The 20,415-nt window shown below is 35.6% G+C and overlaps 1 protein-coding gene across 2 annotated transcripts in view; it reads left to right on the top strand.

Annotated features, from left to right (window-relative positions):
• The window catches only part of Vwc2 (von Willebrand factor C domain containing 2), a 157,455-nt gene extending 139,875 nt beyond the window's left edge, over positions 1–17,580 (top strand). For both annotated transcript variants that reach the window (XM_005337548.4, XM_040291935.2), the window contains exon 4: positions 16,435–17,580. In XM_005337548.4, coding sequence (XP_005337605.1) covers positions 16,435–16,586 — 152 coding nt within the window. In that variant the 3' untranslated portion in view covers positions 16,587–17,580. The remainder of the gene's footprint in view (positions 1–16,434) is intronic.
• The last annotated feature ends 2,835 nt before the right edge of the window (positions 17,581–20,415 follow it).

Below are 20,415 nucleotides of genomic sequence, written 5' to 3'. Positions count from 1 at the left end.
GAACTCTACATACTGTTTTTAAGAGAGGTTTAGGGTAGAAAGATGTTGAATTTAAAAAAGACCAGGATGGAGTTGTGGCTCAGCGGAGACTGCTGACCTTACACATGCAAAGGCCTGGGTTCAATACTTGTCGCCACATAAAAATAAATAAATTAAATAAAGGTATTGTGTCTAACTATAATTTTTTAAAAAATTAAAAAAGAGAGAGACAAGGTTGGACCATGCACACTCTCACCAATTGAAGGCAGCTGGGGAAACAGTGGATTTGGAGGCAAGAAGCATCAGTAGACAAAAAATGGCAGGCTCCATTGAACCACAAGATATGACTCAACTACATATGTGTACCTAATAGCTTTAAAGTCGTTTTAAAATAGGTAGGGAAACACTGGGACGAACTAAAAAGAGAGATAACAATGCAATAATTATATATGGAAGTTTTGTTTGCAATCATCCATCAAAGGACTTATTCAGGGTATATGAGATTCTTATAAATGAATAAGAAAGTCTTCACAGTTCAGGGTTAAGTGTTGTCAATACAAATCCTTTCAGTATTTAAGATGTAAAAAGACCTACGTTGAATGAGAATATCCAAATAATTAGTCATCAGGGAAATGCAATTAAAACCACCAATCAATACTGTTGCTCACAGGCCATGATCCATAAAATATAACAATAAAAACTGACAATACCAAATGAAGGATATGAATCAACTGGAATTCTCAGACACTGATTCTGGGTATCAATTTGTTGCAAACACTTCAGGAAAATATTTATCAGTTTCTACTACAGCTAAAAACATAGTATCAAGCAATTATTCCATTCCTGAGATGCGTGTGTTCGTTGGTTCATACCAAGGATGTGTATTTTTATAGTAGACTTTTTCATCTCATAAATTGTTTCTTATAAAAGTTACTTCCAAACTACTGTAGTTTTCTACTATTTATTTATTTATTTATTTATTTACTTTTGGTACTGGAAATTGAACCCAGGTGTGCTGTAATACTGAGCTACTTCCCCAGCCCTTTTTAGTTTTTATTTTGAGACAAGGTCTTGCTAAGTTGTTGTGGCTGGCCTCAAACTTTCAACCCTCTTGTCTCAGTCTCCTGAGTTACTGGGATTACAAGTGTGGGTCACAGTGCCCAGCAGCTTTGATAGATATTTGGCAGTAAATACCTAATAATATTAGAAGTAAGTATATATAAAAAGTAGTAAATAAATAGTAGTAAATTGATAAAATGGAAGGCCATACAGTGCTGAGAATGAGATCAACAGTAGATTCAACAATGTGAATGACTCTCACAAACAAGATATTGAGGACAAGAAGCCCATTGCAAAGAGGGGAGTATATACATTATGAATCTTATTTTCAGGGATCGCAAAAGTAGGCAAACTCATTCTGTTGTCTTAGACGCTAGACCAGGATCAGGACACAAGTGGGCTTTTTAGGTCCTGGTAATATTCTGTCCCTTGATCTTGTGGTGGTTTCATGCATGTGTTGGCACTTTGGTCATGAGCATTGTAAGCTGGGTGAGCAGACCCATTATTTGCTCATGAACCAGTGTGTACATGCCCTCAGTGTGTGCCTCGTAGCTCTGCATAGACCATGCAAAGGGGTCACTCACACACTTCATTCATAATTTATTGACTCATTGTATAAAATATAAATGTTCCTCAGATGCTAACAATTATTTGTGAATAAAAGCTTTCATAATCAAATAAATTTAGAAAATATTTCCATGCCAGCCCTTTTACTGATGTTCTCAGTACAGGTCAGCATAGTTAAAGTTCTGAAAATATCTCAAGAACCCTCATTTCTGGCATTTAATGAAACCTGTCCCAAATATACTCTACAGTGGGGACTTCTTTTTTTAAACAGGATATTTTCTGCCATATTGAAGTAGGAATTTTGGAAAATATTTCTCACCATTCCCCTGAGTGGGACATACTTATATTTTATAAGAATTTAGAGCATGTGAATGCATTAGCCCCTAAAAATGAAGATGCATTTTATTTCTTGAATTTTGGCAGAGATTGGGTGGCATGTGATAAATTATATCATTACCTGAATTCTTGGGCGAAGGCCCAACTCCTGTAGTCCCAATAGACCTGACTCATCCCAGAGTGCCAATCAAAGAGACCAGCAGTGGTGAGAGACAGGAAAGGAGCTTAAATCTGCATGGCAAAACACAAGGACAAACAGATGTAGGGTTACGGTGACCAAAGCCCTGTCTTCAAAGGACTGACAGAAACTGGTGTTTTATAGAAGAGGGGAATAAAGGCAAGGGTTGGGGACTTGTTTCTGTGGGTGGGAGGTTTGCATAGCTAGCAAAGTAGGTCATCCTGGTCAGGACTTGTTCATTATCTCAGTTCTAGTTCTGTGAGGTGACTCCAGAGGTGCTTATTGCTTGTGGAGGGAAGCAATTTGGCTCCCATGAGATGAATGCTTCTGCTTAAGGGTGGGGGGCAGCCTCAGGACTTGTGTTGCATAGAGGAGTAATCTCATCCATCATGGGTGATTTGTTTTGCTAGGCCTTCAGTTGCATATAGGTAGATTTGGTCCCTTGTCATAAAGATGCTTATTAACCAAGCCTGTAGTTATTGGACTACAAGGTAACTGGAGAAGAAAGTTACTCAGAAGGCAAAGAAACAGACATTTAAAAGGCAAATGCAGTTGAAAGAGACCAAATGGAGCTGGCTGGGTCAGTGACCCGACTCACTTTGAAGAGCAACTTGACAAGATTGGAGTAGAGTGACTAAGGAGCTATGCAGTAGGTTCCAGAGGCTGGAAGGAAAGGTGAACTACGAAAAACAGGCTCCTTTACCTTAGTCCCTGGGAACCACCAGGAGAGAATGCTGATCTGGCAGGGTGGCTTTCTAACTGACAGATGTTTTCTTTTGATGAAGATTATTTCTCCTACAGATATAAATTTGCTTCATTTTTATACCTATTTTGGTGTCCTTTGTTTGTTTGTTTGTTTGTTTTTCCTCATTTTATCTGTTCTGGTTTAAAAGTAATTTTGTACTAGATTCTTACCAGAGAGACAGATATGTAAACATGAACACATAGGTGTGCAGACACACGTACTTTTAATTTCTTAATTTCCCTTAAAATAAAGATGTAAAGGCATATTAGAAAATGTCTTTCCTCTCCTTTTGAGACCAATGCCCTGTGAATCTAAAATACTCCAAGTATATAAAAGGGAAATTGAGATTAGGGCCTTCTTTTTCTTCTATTAGACGCAGGGTCTCTGGTTTCATTCCTAGGTCCTTGATCCACTTTGAGTTTTGTGCATAGGAGAGATAGGGGTTTAATTTCATTTTGTTGCATATGGATTTCCAGTTTTCCCAGCACCATTTGTTGAAGAGGCCATCTTTTCTCCAATGCAGGTTTTTCGAACCTTTGTCTAATGTAAGATAATTGTAATTTTGTGGGCTAGTCTCTATGTCCTCTATACTGTACCATTGGTCTAGTAGTAGATTAGTAGGCTCTAATCTACCAGTCTGTTTTGGTGCCAATAACATGCTGTTTTTGTTACTATTGCTCTGTAGTATAGTTTAAGCTCTGGTATAGTGATGCTACCTGCTTCACTCTTCCTTCTAAGGATTTCTTTAGCTATTCTGGGTCTCTTATTTTTCCAGATGAATTTCATGATTGTTTTTTCTGTTTTTATGAGAAATGTCATTGGGATTTTGATCAGAATTGCATTAAATTTGTATAGTGCTTTTGGTAGTATGGTCATTTTGACAATATTAATTCTGCCTATCCAAGAGTAATGTAGATCTTTCCATCTTCTAAGGTCTTCTTTGATTTCTTTCTTTAGGGTTCTGTAGTTTTTTTGTTTGTTTGTTTGTTTTGTTTTTGAGAGAGAGAGAGACTTTTTTAATATTTATTTTTTAGTTATCGGCGGGCACAACATCTTTGTTTGTATTCGGTGCTGAGGATCGAACCCAGGCCGCACGCCTGGCGAGCGTGCTACCGCTTGAGCCACATCCCCAGCCCGGGTTCTGTAGTTTTCATTTCATAGATCTTTCACCTCTTTCATTAAGTTGATTCCCAAGTATTTTATTTTATTTTTTGAGGCTATTGTAAATGGGGTAGTTTTCCTCATGTCCCTCTCAGAAGATTTGTCACTGATATACAGAAATGCCTTTGATTTATGATTGTTGATTTTATATCTTGCTACTTTGCTGAATTCATTTACTAGTTCTAGAAGTTTTCTGGTGGAGCTTTTTGGGTTTTCTAGATATAGAATCATATCAGCAGCAAATAGTGCTAATTTAAGTTCTTCTTTTCCTATATGTATCCCTTTAATTTTTTTCATCTAATTGCTCTGGCCAGTGTTTCAAGAACTATGTTAAATAGAAGTGGTGAAAGAGGGCATCCCTGTCTTATTTCAGTTTTTAGAGGGAATGCCTTCATTTTTTCTCCATTTATAATGATGTTGGCCAGGGGCTTAGCGTAGAATTAAAACCAAGAATTAATAAATGGGATGGACTCAAACTAAAAAATTTCCTCTCAGCAAAAGAAACAATCTGAGATGAATAGAGTGCCTTCATCTTGGGAGAAAATTTTTGCTTCTCACACATCAGTTAAAGCTCTAATCTCTAGGGTATAGAAAGATCTCAAAAAGCTAAGCACCAAAAAAACAAATAACCCAATCAATAAATGGGCCAAGGACCTGAACAGACAATTCTCAGAAGAGGATCTACAATCAATCAACAAATATATGAAAAAAATGCTTATTATCTCTAGCAATTAGAGAAATACAAATCAAAACTACTCTAAGATTTTATCTCACTCCAGTCAGAATGGCAGCTATTATGAAGGCAAACAACAATAAGTGTTGGTGAGGATGTGGAGAAAAAGGTATACTCATACATTGCTGGTGGGACTGCAAGTTGGTGCAACCAAATGGAAAGCAGTATAGAGAATGCTTTTGGAAATCTGGGAATGGAACCACTATTTGATCCAGCTATCCCTCTCCTCAGTCTATACCCAAAGGACTTAAAAACAGCATACTATGGGGACACAGCCACAATAATGTTTATAGCAGCACTATTCACAATAGCTAAACTGTGGGACCTACTAAATGCCCTTCAGTAGAGGAATGGATAAAAAAAATGTAGCATATATACACAATGGAATTTTGCTCAGCAACAAAATAGAATAAAATTATGGCTTTTGCAGGTAAATGGATGGGAGATAATGCTAAGTGAAGTTAGCCAATCCTCAAAAGACAAATGCTGAATGTTTTCTCTGATACAAGGTGACTGATTCATAGTGGGGCAGGGAGGGGGAGCATGGGGTGGGAGGTGAACAGAGGGGGCAGGGGGTTAGCAATGATGGTGGAATGTGATGAACATGTATGAAGACATGAATTGGTGTGAACATACTTTATATACAAAAATATGAAAAATTGTGCTGTATATGTTTAATAAGAATTGTAATGCATTCCACTGTCATTTATTTTAAAAATTAAATCAATTTTACAAAAGGGAAATTGAGATGCAATACCTGTTACTTCCTCTCTATAAATAACAGGTGGGAAATTTCATACTTGGGAGTTAGGGTTCTGCTGAGCAACATGATTTATAGTAAGATAGAGAAAACGTAGCTACTTCAACAGGTATAGGAAGTTCTGTATACTTAATAGTTGTTTTTATTCTAATTTCATGGCTCTAAAAGAAAGATTATCAATAATCTAGTTCCTAAAATAAAATGTGCAGCCACCAATGAATGCTGTCCCTGCTGGGCTCCTGAACTGGATGGATTTCTGCTCCATAGCTCTGCCTTCTGGGATGCGGGGGACATTCTCAGTGTTCAGTTCTGGATGGAAGAGAAAGCGATATGACCTCAAGCATGTGCTTGTGTCTTTTCTCATTAACACTCTGTCTTCTGTGATGCACCATTCCTTGTGGTACTAATCTAAAACATACTGGCAACTTGCTCATCAATACAGCCATTGTAGTTTATTTCAGTGTGTCAATTAATTGTCTAATTCTAAAATTTTAACTCAATTTTACATACACTGAGCTCTTGCCCTGTGCTGTAAGCAGTAGTAGACCCTGCAGTGAAACCATGATGTCACTGTGACTTCTGCCCCTAGGGGATGCCAATCAATGGAGGACATGCATGGGTTCCAAGGACTGTCACTGTGAAAGGCAGTTTTGTTGGATATACAGGAGCAGCTGAGAAGGATGTCCAAATCCAAATCTCCCAGGAGGTTCCAGCTTGATTTGTCTTCAGTTCAGCACACCTTAAGTTAACACACCTCTTCTGGTCTAGATTGTGCTGGTATCTATGGCAACAGTGGGGCAGACTGTGGAGGGTCTTAAGGGGATGAAAAGCAGCTTCTTCTTGTCCATGTCCATCCAGGATGAAGTCTGTGTTAACTGTGTGAAAAACTTCAAGTCATTCTGATACCATGTGTCTTTGTCCATTTGTGCTGCTATAATATGACAAAAAGGGCGATTTATGAAAATCAGAAACTTATTACATCACAGTTCTGGAGGCTGTAGAGTCCAAGACCAGGGATTAGCAGTTTCTGCATTTGGAAAGGGCCTGTTACATGACGGCATCTTCTGCTTGTGTCCTCATATTAAGAAAGAGGTACCGGCAAAGAAGATGAATGCCTCCCTCAAAGCCTCTAATAAGATTGCTATTCTCATCTGTTAGGACTTCTCATGATTTAATTCCTTGTGATCTAATCACATCCAAAAACCTTATCTCTTAATACTAGCACATTGTTAAGTTTCAACATAGGGATTTTGAGGGGAGACCAGCATTCAAACCAAACCCCTGTGTATCATCACCTATAGTGAGTGGGGTTCACATACTTATGTTCACAACCTTCCCAATTGTGAACCCTCTGTCCTAAATTCAGATCAGCACAGAAAACATCATTTTAGCAACAATTATCAAGTGTCCCTGAGGAAAAAAATATTATATGCTATAATTATTTTGAAATTAGCCATTTTTTTACCCAATAGATACTTTAATTGTAGCCAAGCCAAATTAATATAATATAATGTAATGTATCAGCAATTATTAGCTATGTGACTTCACAAATGCTTATTTTCTCTAAATGTAATTTTCCATATTTTGAAATTGTTCTGCCTTATATAAATATAAAACATAAATGCATAAATACGAAACAAATTTTATAATTATGGTTAAAATTAATTTTTTTCCTCCATTGCCCTACTTACTAATGAAGTTAAATGTATAGAAGTTCATTTGTCATTGAGTGATTATAGTAGCACAATCTACTTTCATATATCAGTATTCTCTTAGGTAGTTTACCGAGTAATTGGAAGTGATATTTTCCCCAAGACTTTTAGTCATCCACTCTGTCTGAAATTAATACAACTACTTCTGCTTGCATATAGACTTTCTTATTTTCTGCCCCACGTCTACCCTCCCCCAGCCCAAGTAATGGAAATTGAACCCAGGGGCATTCTACCACTGAGATACACCCCTACCAAGACCTCATGCCTGGGCTGTTAATTCAGGAACCAGACGGGTAATGAGGGGATGAAGAAAAGACAAACAGACACACACATAGAGAAAAAGGTGGGCCAGGTTCAGCAAAGCCCTCGTGAGGCTTACCAGCGCTAGCTCAGCACGTTTATTATATAGGTTTTGTCATTAACAGGTTATTTGTTAGAAAGTTTTAATGGAGCAGGCAGTCTGAAGGTAAGGTGAAACTTTTGAGACATGAGGTCATCTTGTTATAGCCAGAATTCTCTACCCCAGGAGTGGGTATCTGAATCCAAGATTCCAGTTGTCAGAGCTGTGCACCTTGGCATATAGCCTCCCCTGGCCAGTGTTACCATAGCAGCTGAGGGCATCCTGACCTGCACTTTTGCAGAGTTAGCTCCCAGTACAAAGGCAACCATGAGGGAATCAGAGACCAGGTTCCAGTCAACACTCTCCACACACCCCTAGTCATTTTTATTTTATTTTTGAGACAGGGACTCACTGAGTTACCTAGGAAGGCTTCAAACATGTGATCCTCCTGCCTTAGCCTCCCAAGAAGCTAGGATTATAGGTATGTGCCACTACAACTGGATCTTTTTTTTTTTTTTTGATTAATGTTAGCATGGTACAACTTTCTCTATTTCTTTATTTTAAATTTATGAGTGTATTTAATCCACGAAGTGGGTTTTTTATATTCAACAAATAGTTGTGCACTGTTTTGTGATCCACTCTGAAAAACTCTTTTTCTTTTACTTGGTGTATTTAGATCATTGACATTCAAAGTGATGATTCATGTAGTTTTGTCAATATCAATCATATTTGTTACAATTTTCTATTCATTACCTTCATTCTTAGTTTCTATTTTTGTCTTCTATTCTTTTTCTGCTTTTGCTGTTTTAATTTAAAAAAAATGGTTCCATTTTTTTTCTATTTCCTTAGCATATCTGTTATCCTTCCTTCTTAAAAAAAGTTTAGTGGTTGCCATAAATTTGTTACATATGTTTACAGGGTTATCAGGGATATTATACAATAGCAGGCTAACAGAGAGGTTATATAATGATAAAGGGGTCAGCTCTCCAGAAAGAAAAATACATCTTCAACAGGTATTTGTCTCTAATTAGAAAATCAAACTGTACAAGGCAAAATATGACAGAAATACAAAACTAAATAAATGAATCCATCATTATACTTTGGATCTTATAGTACTCCTTTTTCATATCTAGCAGGTAGAAAATTGGAGGACATAGTTGACTTGAAGAGCAGCAGCATTCAACTGGATAGTACTACATCCATTGAGTTCTTCATCTAACAACAGCAGAATAAACATTTTTCTCAAGATTGCATGGAACATTCACTAAGAAAGAACAAGTTCTGGACCACAAAACACACCACAACATATTTAAAAGAATGAAAATCATATTCTATCTACTCTCAGTCTATAATAGTATTAGACTGAAAACAGAAAGATAGTAGAGAAATCCCTAAATACTTGGAGATTTAAGAGCACATTTATAAATAACACATGGATCCAGAAGAAATCTCAAGGAAACTTTAATATTAAAAACTAAATGAAAATGAAAACACTTTATCAGAACTTGTGGGATGAGAGAAAGCAGTGCTCAGGAAATTAATAGCATTAAATGCACATATTAGAAAAGAAGAAATCTAAAATAAATAATGAAAGCTTCTACTTTAGGAAACTAGGAAAAGAAGATGAAACTAAATTAAATTAAATCCAAAATAAACCGAAGAAAATAAAAGGATAAACTTTCAACAAATGGTGCTGGGATAATTAAATATCCATAAACATACACACACAAAAATTTCAACATAAACCTCATTCCTTATGCAAAATTGTCTTCAAATGGATCATGGGCTTAAATGTAAACCATAAAACTATAGCATTTTTATGAGATAACATAGGAGAAAATCTTCAGGGCATAGAGCTCTTGATGATTTACTTGGGACAATCGAAGGTGTGACCTATAAAAAAGAAAATTGATATGTTAAAATATAAGACATTTGCTCTGAAAAACTCCCTCTTAAAATGTTAGAAAGCAAGCTAAAAAAAAGACAGGAGAAAATATTTGCAAGTCATCTGTCTGAAAATTGAATAGTACATAGAATATAAAAAGAATATTCCAAATTCAACACTAAAAAAAAAAAACCCAAATAAGCCAACTAAAAAACAGGCTAAATACATGAAGAGACCTCTAACAAATGAAGCTTTAAAATGGCAAATATACACATGAAATGATGATAATTACCAGCCAGTAGAGAAATAACAAACTACGCATCTGTCAAAATGGCTAAGCAAAGCTGGGCATAGTGGCTCATGCTTGTAATCCCTGTGGCTTAGGAGGCTGAAACAAGTTGAAGGCCAGACTCAGCAATTTAGCAATGCCCTAGGCAATTTAGTGAGACCCTGTCTCAAAGTAAAAAACTAAAAGGGTTGAGGATGTGGCTCATTGGTAAAGTGTCCCTGAGTTCAATCCCTAGGACAAAATTTTAAAAAGTATGGTAACAAGGCCAAATGCTGATAAGTATGTGCATAAACTGAATTCCTGGTTGGACTGTAGATTTTACTGGCTCTCTAGTTTATTAATTTCTTACAAACTAAACATACAACTACCATGCAATCCAGCAATTGCTCTGAGGTATCCCCCTCAGATAGTAAAAGTGTTTACACAAAGCCTATACAGGAATCTTTATAGTGGCTTTATTCATAACAAGCTCCAAACTGGAGAAAAGTGTTCTGCTTTATGGGTGGTTAAACTGTGTTATATCCACACCTTGCATTTGAGTCAGTTTTTGTGTCACTGTGCTAAAAGATTTGGTGAGAAAAATTGTAGAGGTTAAAAAGTTTATTTGGGGGCTCATGGTTTCAGTGGTCTGAGTCCACAGATTGCTGGCTCCATTCCTCAGGGCTTGAGTTGAGGCTGAACATCATGGCAAAAGAGTGTGGTGGAGGGAAGCAGCTCACATGATGATCAGGAAGCAGAGAGAGAGGTCTCTACCTGCTAGATACACATATATATATATCCCATAGCCACACCCCCAATGAACCACTCCTTCCAGCCCCACCCCACCTGCCTCCAGTTACCACTCAGTTAATCTCACTAGGGATTAATTTGTTGATTAGGTTAAGGCTATAACCCAATCATTTCACCTACAAACCTTCTATCATTGTCTCATGTGAGCTTTTGGGGGACACCATATCCAAACCATAACACCTTGGAACATCACTTATAAAGAAAGAATGAACTGTTTATGCCTAACATATAGGTGGATCTCAACAGCATTATGCTGAGCTTCAAAAGCCAGTCTTAAAGTCCAAACTACGGCATGAGTTCATTTCTATAATGTTCTTTTAATGGCACAACTGTAGATATGAAAAATACATAAATGGTTCTGTTGGGGAAGGAAGGAAGATACAAACAACTTAAAGGGTGGCATGAGGGAGTACTCTGGTGATGGGACAGTTCTGTCTCTTGATTTTGGTCCTAATAACACAAAATGTGGGAAAATAACGTAGATGTATACCTGTATATCATATCTCATCGGTTTCTCTTTTTATATTGTTCTTATAATTATGGAAGATCTAACTTTTTGGGGAAACTAAAGAGTGCATGAGTTTCCTCTCTACTACCTTTGCAACTTCCTGGTTTGATTTATTTCTACAATTTCAAAATCAAAGCTTTTTCGTGAACTATTTCATAAAATTAACTTTGTGTGTGTTGTATGTGTTTGTGTGTCGCCAAATATTCAGAGGGAGTTTATTGAAACAGTCTTACAATTTGGTTAATTTACAGGAATTCTGCTTCTAAGAAGAAAACTTTAGAAAATGTCAGTAATTGGAATCTGTTGTGTAATTCTAAATTTATATTAAAATTTTATAACTTATAAAACAATTTATATGGCCTTAATTCAAAAGAATTTATAAAATACAAGAAGAATACCTCAGCTGTGCCATAAACTAAATATTAGAAGTAGGAAAAAAATGGTAAAATGGCAGATAATTTTAATTAAAAATTACCTGAGAAATCCTCTACTTGAGCTGATGTCATTTTAGATGAAGAAAGCTTACTTCATAAATTCTTTAACAGTTCATATATTAATCCTTTTTTTGTTGCTATAATGAAATATTTGAGACAGGGTACTTTTTTTTTTTTTAAGTAGAGGTTTATTTAGCTCCAGATATAGAAGTTTAAGGGCATGGCACCAGCAACAGTTTGTCCCTGTGAGAACCAAATGGTGGATGGCATTGCAATAGTGGGACCCCATGAAAGAGGGAGAAAGATCCATCACATCACCAGACAGGAAGCCAGAAGGTCTATTTAGGATGAGGCTCAGCCTTTTAAACCACTAGCTCTTAGGGATCTCACCAGAACAACCTTAATCCCTTCCAAAGATACACCCGCAGTGACTTAAGTTCCTCTTAAGTCATTCTTCATGTTGTCACACTGAGGACAAAGCTTCCAGCACATGAACACTTGGGGCACACACCCAACCGTATTTAAATACCACATGTGAAGTACTTGTTACCCCTCCTCTTCCTCACTGACACTGCATGAGACAAAGGCATGTTCACATGTTTTTCCAACATAATCAGCCTGGGCAGTTCTATAAGGTTTTAGAAAAAGGGGCTAATGAATCTGGTTAATATTGAACACCTGTCAGAATTTAATTAACCATATCATTGTAAAATTCTTATCAAGAGTTACTCTTTTTTTATTTTTAACATCTGACATTTCAAATGCTTATAGTACCTTTGGGTGCAATCAGCATGGAAGTTGTGACAAGGAAGGTTCAGAATCAGTGTTTCTCCTCATGATTCATTTAGCATGATTTGTCATAAGAGGAATTTATATAAAACTATAATTAAAAGTATGTGAAATAGAAAGTTTTCTATATGAAACAGAATGTTACTTGTGTTCTGCCTCTAGATTTGTGTATATTAATTACTATTTAAACACTTGATATTTTTGTTGGCTTTTTGCTTTTCTTCATGAGTATATTTTTCACTAAGTTCCCAACAATTTGTGTATCTCTTCTTGCCTGAAAAGATGATTAAAAAAATACACTGAACGTATATGCACTTCATAGATGCGAGGGACCAATTTCAAACTGCCCAGCAGTAGAACTCATTTTGAATAATGATGAATGTGCATGTGAGGCCATAAATAACGAGGGTCTCCATTCTAACATGAAGTGATTAGCTGGGACAAGTCCTTAAGGAAGAATAAAAGTAAAGTATATAATTGTTAAGAAGATCCTGCATTTTGAGGAAAAAAAAAGTTTCTTATTTTTAAAAAACCAGTTGTCACACTAGGAGAATACATTAGAAATTGATGAAAATATTGACTATACAGGTCAGAGGTGGGAGGTGACAGAGTAGTAATGGGTAGAGTGGACACATGGAAGCAAATGTAACTAACAGTATGTTATTGATAACATGACTATACAGGGAGGAATTGAGTGACTTTATTTATTTTTCCAGTTGGATATTTAATCCAGGGATACTTCGCCACTCCTCTACATTCCTAGACATTTTTATGTTTCATTTTGAGACAGGGTCTTGCTAAGCTATTTAGAACCTTGCTAAATTGCTGAGGCTGGCCTTGAACTTTGTGATCCTCCTGCCTCAGCCTCCCAAGTGTATGAGTTTACAGGTGTGACTTTTAAACAAAATATATTGTAAAAATTGCAAAGAAAATGTATTTATTATTAATTAATAATAATATATTTGGTATAATTTTAAAATTGCTTCATGTGAACCGTAGGATAAAAGTAACTGTAGTATTTGAAAATGTGAATATGTTAATCATTTTTTTGTTTCTTCTTCTTGTGCCTGGCCTTAGAGCTGCAACCTGACAGTGCTTGGGTTGTCCACTCACATCCAGCAGGTCCCAACTCCTTTGTGTTTCAAAAGTCCTCATGGGAGGCCAGGGACGGGACTTCCACCTTAGTCAATGATTTTAACAAAGGAGAATTTCTGTCAAAGGCATCACACAAGATAGCATGGTGACCTGCTGGTGGTCTCAGCTATACAGCAAGAGCCAGGCTTAAAAAGGAAAGAAAAGAAAAAGAAATATATGTGGAATTAAAAACTATCAGATAAATAAGTAAAACTGATAAATTTAGTGTTTCATTATAAAAGAAATATATATATATGTATATACATACATATATAATCTAAGAAAAATTTTTGAACTATTTATTATGAAATCACAATTTCAAAATTTCTTATGTACATTTCTATCTGTGCCTATATCTGAAGAGGGCCTGCAAACAGTGTCTGATCAGTACAATGAGTGTATACAATATTTAGGTCTTATATCTAAATATATTCTCCACTGAAAGGAATTAGGGTCCCTTGGAAAAAGTGCTAATTTTAGATTTAGGAAATATGAGCTAAAATTATCATGTTGGTACAGAAATTAAAGATGCTTCTATTGACCAAAGATGCATGTCAAAAGATAATAATAACTGGCTTGAAGTTCTCTAGCCAAATTTTAGGTAATTTGAACATCAAAAAGAACAAAAATTGCAGTGGGTTGCAAAACATTGAAAAATAAAGACCAAAACCCATCAGTGATATTAAAAATAAACTAATAATCACCTAAAACCTTTAAAAGTGACTATTAACACTGGCATAGAAAAATTAATTCAGGAAAGGAGATTTGTTGGAATTTTCAAAAGCGTATGAGAGGTATATTATTTCATAAGATTCTTTGGCATGAAGTACAAAACATTTATTTAGTCCACACTTACTTAACTATTAAGTGGCAGTACCAGGTTTTTAATCCAAATTGATTTAAAATAAAGTAATCCAAATTTATTTAAAACCTGTAAATAATTTAAGGATACAGGTTTCCTGGGCAATTATGGTGTGCCTTCTGTGTGGAAAGCACACTGCCATATATTATGCTGAATTGGAAGCAGATTGTGTCCTCAAACTCTGCAAAGAAAGATGGTAAACAGAAAGAAAAAAAGTATTTCAGAGAGCTCAGGCCTAATGTAAAATTCATAGCAGCTCTGGTATTGTGCAGGGACAGTATGACCAAATTAGGAACACTTTCACAATGTTGGTCCCACCTAAATGACCACTGTAGCACTGTCTTTTGTCTCACATAGCAGAGGAAGACTCATCCTATGCCAAGAACAGTGGTGCTGAAGTGTGTGGGTGGCCAGAAGAGGGTTGTGTTCAGGGAATATCAGGATATCATGCCAGGGCAACTGGGTAGGGAGGGGTCTTGAGTTTAAATAGTATTACAGTTTACCAAAGTTTATGAATTGGTTGTCTTTAATGTAAATAAAGCTCATCAGATGTCAGCTTGAAAAGACACAAGGCCTAGGCATGATCAACCTGGTATCAGCACGCAGTGCAGACAGATTTCCTCTGGAAGCACAAAACCAGAGCTCAAAAAAGAATGTTGAGTCATTTTCAAATGAATGACTGTAAAGCTTCAATTTGTCTGAGGGAGAAGAGAAGAGATCACAGGCAGAACTTTACAGCAGTGTCTCAATAGGAAACAAGAAGAAAACAAGTCAAGAGAGGGAGAAGGGGGCCATGTGCACCTATGTATATATCCTAAGCACAACATTCTGGAGCTGATTTGAAAGACATCTACTAGAAAGTGTGACTTAGACAGTTTGGAAGTGTAAAAGGACTGATTTTTTACTCTAGCACTTTGTTGGATTAATTTAAAATTTTTTGCAGATGAACCTTTTTATCTCTTTGATGATTTTACCCATTATAATTAAACATGTTTTGATTGTAAGCACATCCTCAAAGACTTTAGAAGCAAAGAAATTTGGAGAAGGAAAATTCTTTTTTAAAAAATTAATTAATTAATTAATTAATTTTTACACGAGCTCTCATTATTATTATTTTTTTGCATTACAATTCTTAATATACCTTTATACCACAATTTATCATATCTTTGTATATAAGATATGTTGACACCAAATTCACATCTTCATACATATATTTGTACAACGATGAGGGTCTTCTTCCACCATCCATCTCACAAACTGTTAAAGTTCTAAGTTAGAGCCTTTGTTAGTGATTACTTATGTTGGAATTTTAGAGAGGGTTTTGGAGGCAGAGCAGTTGTAGGTGTATGAACCATAAAATAAAGCCAATAATTTTTAAAATTAGTTCAAATTCACATTGGAAATTGTTCTAATACTCATTTTCTTCACATATTTGACTTTCTTATAGAGTGAAGTGTGGCTGTGACATCTTTATTGCTTGACAAGGTTATAATCAGTGTTAATTGAATTACAGAGATCCTCAGTTCTTATGGAAGATTGTTGAAGATATACCCCTGGAGCATGCTAAGGAGGGGCTAGCTATCACAGAGTGATCTCCCGAAAACAGCCACATCAACTAAGGAACTTATCAAAGCAAATTTTGGGGCCCCATCCCAATCCTGGGGAGTCAGAAAATCTTGGGTGGGACCTGCAACCAGCATTTGTATAGTCTTCCAGGTGACGAAAAGTCTGATGAAGTTTGAAAACCTGCTCCAGGAGATATGGAAAGTATGATGGATTTATGCTACTTAAAGATGTTTTCTTCTTTGAGCTCTGCTAAAAAAATGTCAAGAGGAATATGACTGGTTCTCCGAAGGTCTTGGTTAATGAGAGTGCTTTTCCTATAATTACTTAGCATGAATTAAATCTATGATTGCAAATATGGCCATACATAAGGTCTCAAAATGGAATAGTCTGATAATGAAATCCACAACATTATCACTCATAAAATTTTAAATGCATTGGTTTCATTTCAGATGAAAAAGGGAGAGTAAGCACTTCATTTTACTGAAGTTCTGACTTTCCCACTATCTTTCATAAAAAAGAGTGAATAAAATATATATTATAATGCTAATTACCTAATTATATTGATCATATATTTATGCACACACTTAAAATGTTCTTCTGCATTTCAGGTCCAAACTGCTTTGCAGAAACTGCTGTCATTCCAGCTGGCAGAGAAGTGAAGACCGACGAGTGCACCATATGTCACTGTACTTATGAGGAAGGAACATGGAGAATTGAGCGGCAGGCCATGTGCACGAGACACGAATGCAGGCAGATGTAGACACTTCACAATATAAAAACTCTCACGTTTTTCTAGACCCTTTTACTGATGTGAACATTCTAGATGACTGGGAAGTATCAATCAAAAGGAAAAGACTTTTGATAAGCAATCATGGAAAATAGTTGGTACATTTGCTTTTCTTGGTAACAATTACTGCAAAAGAAGGAGATGGATATATTTCAAAACATCAACAAGAACTTTGGGCATAAATCCCTCTCTAAATAAATGTGCTATTTTCACAGTAAGTACACTAAAGTACACTATTATATAATAAATGTATTTCTATAATCCCTCTATTAGAGAGCTTATATAAATGTTTTCTATAGATACAGATTAAAAATGCTGTGCTGTCAACCGTCTTCACTGTGTACCTGCATATCTTTGTCAGTTCTGATTGCATCAAACGGGGATGCTAAGGATTGCCTGTCCCCCTTCACAGCTTCACACAGACTAGTGCATCCATCCATTAATGGATCATAATAGGACTGGTTTCTATTGAAACCTTGTCCAAATTCTATTTAATTATAGACATCTATCTGATGTTCATCCCTAGAAGGCACAGACAAATTCATGTAAACATAATGCCACCTTCTTATAACAACATATTGCTTTTATCAGTTCATTCTCATTCATTTGGGAAATGTAGGTATAAAAGATTACTAATACACTTTTTCACTTTTTACAGCTCTCCTATGTTGTGGACCATAAATAAACATATACATATATTTCATTTTCATTTTTGTTATCTTCTCTTCTAAGCATGATTCTATTCCATTCCCTAAAATGAGGAATACGATAGACTGGAAAACTTGTATGATTGTTCCATCAAGCTGAAGCATGCTTCAAAATGGAAGGGTCCTTTGATTACCTGGAGAAAATAGAAGGAAAATCCTGTACAAGTTTGAAATTGAAATGTAAATATGGTACAGATATCTCCAACCTCAGTTCAGTGTGGTCATATTATTAATGAGAATAAAGCATCCATCCTCCATAACAGAGCATCTGCCATTAAGAGCAGAGTGAGAAAGCATTTCTTTTGTTCAATTATGTTGAAAGATATAAAGCTGAAGGTCAAGTGTACTCTAAAATTTCCTGTGTTTAAATATAATCCCCTCTTCATTTGGACAGAGAATAAAAGACTCCACTGCACAGTGTTGCTGATCTGACCAGTGTAATTGGAGAATAGTTCTACCATTATGGATCACATCAACACTTGGCTCTTTGATGAAAGAGGTAGTCAGGGTCTTAATAGGTGCAGGATGAAGAAAGCAAAACTGCAATCACTATTTTAAACCTTTAAAGTGATTTTTCTATAGATTAATTTATTCCAAAATTCGGAATTACACATCTGTTTAGCACAAAGGGTTATAATTACAAAAAAGGAATAAGGAGTGGTTTCTCACCTTCACATGCTTTTGGTCTCAAGCATAACTGGAATAAAAAATTTGTGTTATTATATTAGGAGTCAAACTAAAGACCATGAAATAGTGATTAGAAAAGCTTACTAAAAGGAGGGTAGAGTACAAAAAAAAAAGAGGAGAGGCACTCACTATATTAAAAGTTCATTAATTTAAAATAATATTCAGGAAAAATTGGTACATCTACCATTGGTGAAAATTTGAAGTATTGTAGACCTTAGTAAATTGAAGCCACCACTAACTGAATCACCAGGACATTTACTTAGGCTCATATTGTTTATAAACAACATCTTGAGTCAAGTGTATTAACATGCACATAAATTTCATGAAAATACTCAGGGGAATTATTAACTAATTACTCTCAGGTATGATCAGCTTTCTAAAACTTAACTTTTAGTATTAAAGACTGCTAGATATTAGCTATTCCTCCATTACTCAACAGTAGTTTTTCTGAGACTAGGTTATATAAAGGTACCATTTTGCCAACAAATGACCCTACACCAGTTGGGTAGGTGGGCTATTGAGCTATGTCTCCCAGCAAGCGCATAGCATTTTCTCTTCTCACAAAACACAATGTGGTTACAGCCTCAGTCTACAAAGCCAAGTTTTCCTGTTTCCCTTGAGAATACAATCCCTCTCAGAATGGACAGTGAGCTCTGAGACAATGACAGCGGTAAGAATCTTAAATGCTGGGAGAATTGCAGGAAACCAAGAATTTTGTTGCACAGAGAGTAAATAGAGTTTCATATGGAGAAATTGATTTTCACTCAGTATAAAGTGGTCGGGACACAATTGTCTCAACTACTCCTGGGGGCTGGAGATCAGTGGCTGCTATGGCCCTAAGTAACTCTCTTCCTGTGTCCATTTCAACCCCCTCACTTGTTTCTCCTCATAAGGAACAGTACATACACCAAACATGGCAGAATTTGGATGAATGACACTGCACATACTTAATAAATGGAATGATCTGCATTGTTGTTGAACAAAAGCTACTCATCTCCTTGCAGATAATTCATGCTGTCACATTTACATAGCTATCTCAGGTATACATTTGCTTTTTATCCCCTCTGTTCCCACAGAATTCTTTGCTGAGTTTTCACCAATTAAATTGTTCTACTTGATAAGCATGATAACTTCAATAACTACATAATAAAAAGAGGAGTGTATGACCCCAAGTTCTCTGATTCCAAAATATAATTGTTTGGACATAGAACTAAAAAAGCCTCACAATTCAAGTACAGAAGTTTTTGGAAAGCCATAATTCTCCAAATTCCAATAGTTTTGATCAACAAGTATCTAATAACTCTTAGATGATTTATTCAAATGAAAAAGGAAATTGTGCTTACAAATGTATTATATGAATTTATTTTAAACTTTTAAGCCTATATGAAGCTTCTTATGTAAATCATAGAATAGTTCTGGGATGTTGTCTGATACTTTAGAAGTTTTCAAGTATCTTTCAGCCACAGGACATATTTCCTTTTGGGGTAGAATTTTTAGTACTTTCATTTGCATTTCACAAAAGTCTTAGATAAAATACTTTCAAAAACATATATGTTATTATTGGGTGCAAAAAACATTACTCGTGAGCCAAGTCACAGAGGCCCCAGTGACATTACAGCTGGTACAGATGGAAGGCCGGAGTATTTTTGACTTCAAGTAGTTTATATTCTGTGAACCTAATTTTCATATGCTTATTCATATACTTTTAATATTTATAATATATCTTTTGTGTAATAAAACATGTTAAGGATGAATTATCATCCATTTTTAAGTTTGTGGCATCGTGAATACAGTATGTTTGAGCAGTACTTCTATCGACTTTACCAGCATAATGTTGTATGTACACAATGTTTTAAAGTCTTTAAATTTTCAGAAAATGCACATATTTTCTATTTTTGGTTTTGGGTTCAAGCAGTGAAATGTTTCTTTAATATGTACATTCACTTGAAACATATATACAGTATTTCAAACAAGCATTGTTGAAAATTAAATCTATTATTTAAATGGACACTCTTTCAACATACGGAAAACAAAATTATAGATATAAAGCATGGGCTACCAATATTAATAATTTATCACATTTTCTTCAATAGGCAAGAAATCAAGTCTACTTAGGTTTGTTTAAAATCAGACTTTTCTCTAACACACACAATGAAGAAAAGTAATCTAAATATCATTCCATCTGAATACTGGGAAGAATCAAAACTACAAACAAGCACCATTGGTGATGTATTTTGTGCTTTCTTTGGCCAATATAATTTGTAACCTTAACTTCTTACTGTACCTACTCACTCCTTATTTTTTTGTCTCACTAGCAGCATCTGTCAATGGCTGATGTAGTAAATAGTTATCCTGAATGATTATATTTAGAGTGCAATTCATTTATTCTGGTATAAATGCATTTTTAC

This window comes from Ictidomys tridecemlineatus, chromosome 2 (assembly GCF_052094955.1).
Source record: "Ictidomys tridecemlineatus isolate mIctTri1 chromosome 2, mIctTri1.hap1, whole genome shotgun sequence".
Lineage (NCBI taxonomy): Eukaryota > Metazoa > Chordata > Mammalia > Rodentia > Sciuridae > Ictidomys > Ictidomys tridecemlineatus.
The sequence above is the reverse complement of the archived record's forward strand: the minus strand, read 5'-3'. Positions and strand labels throughout refer to the sequence as shown.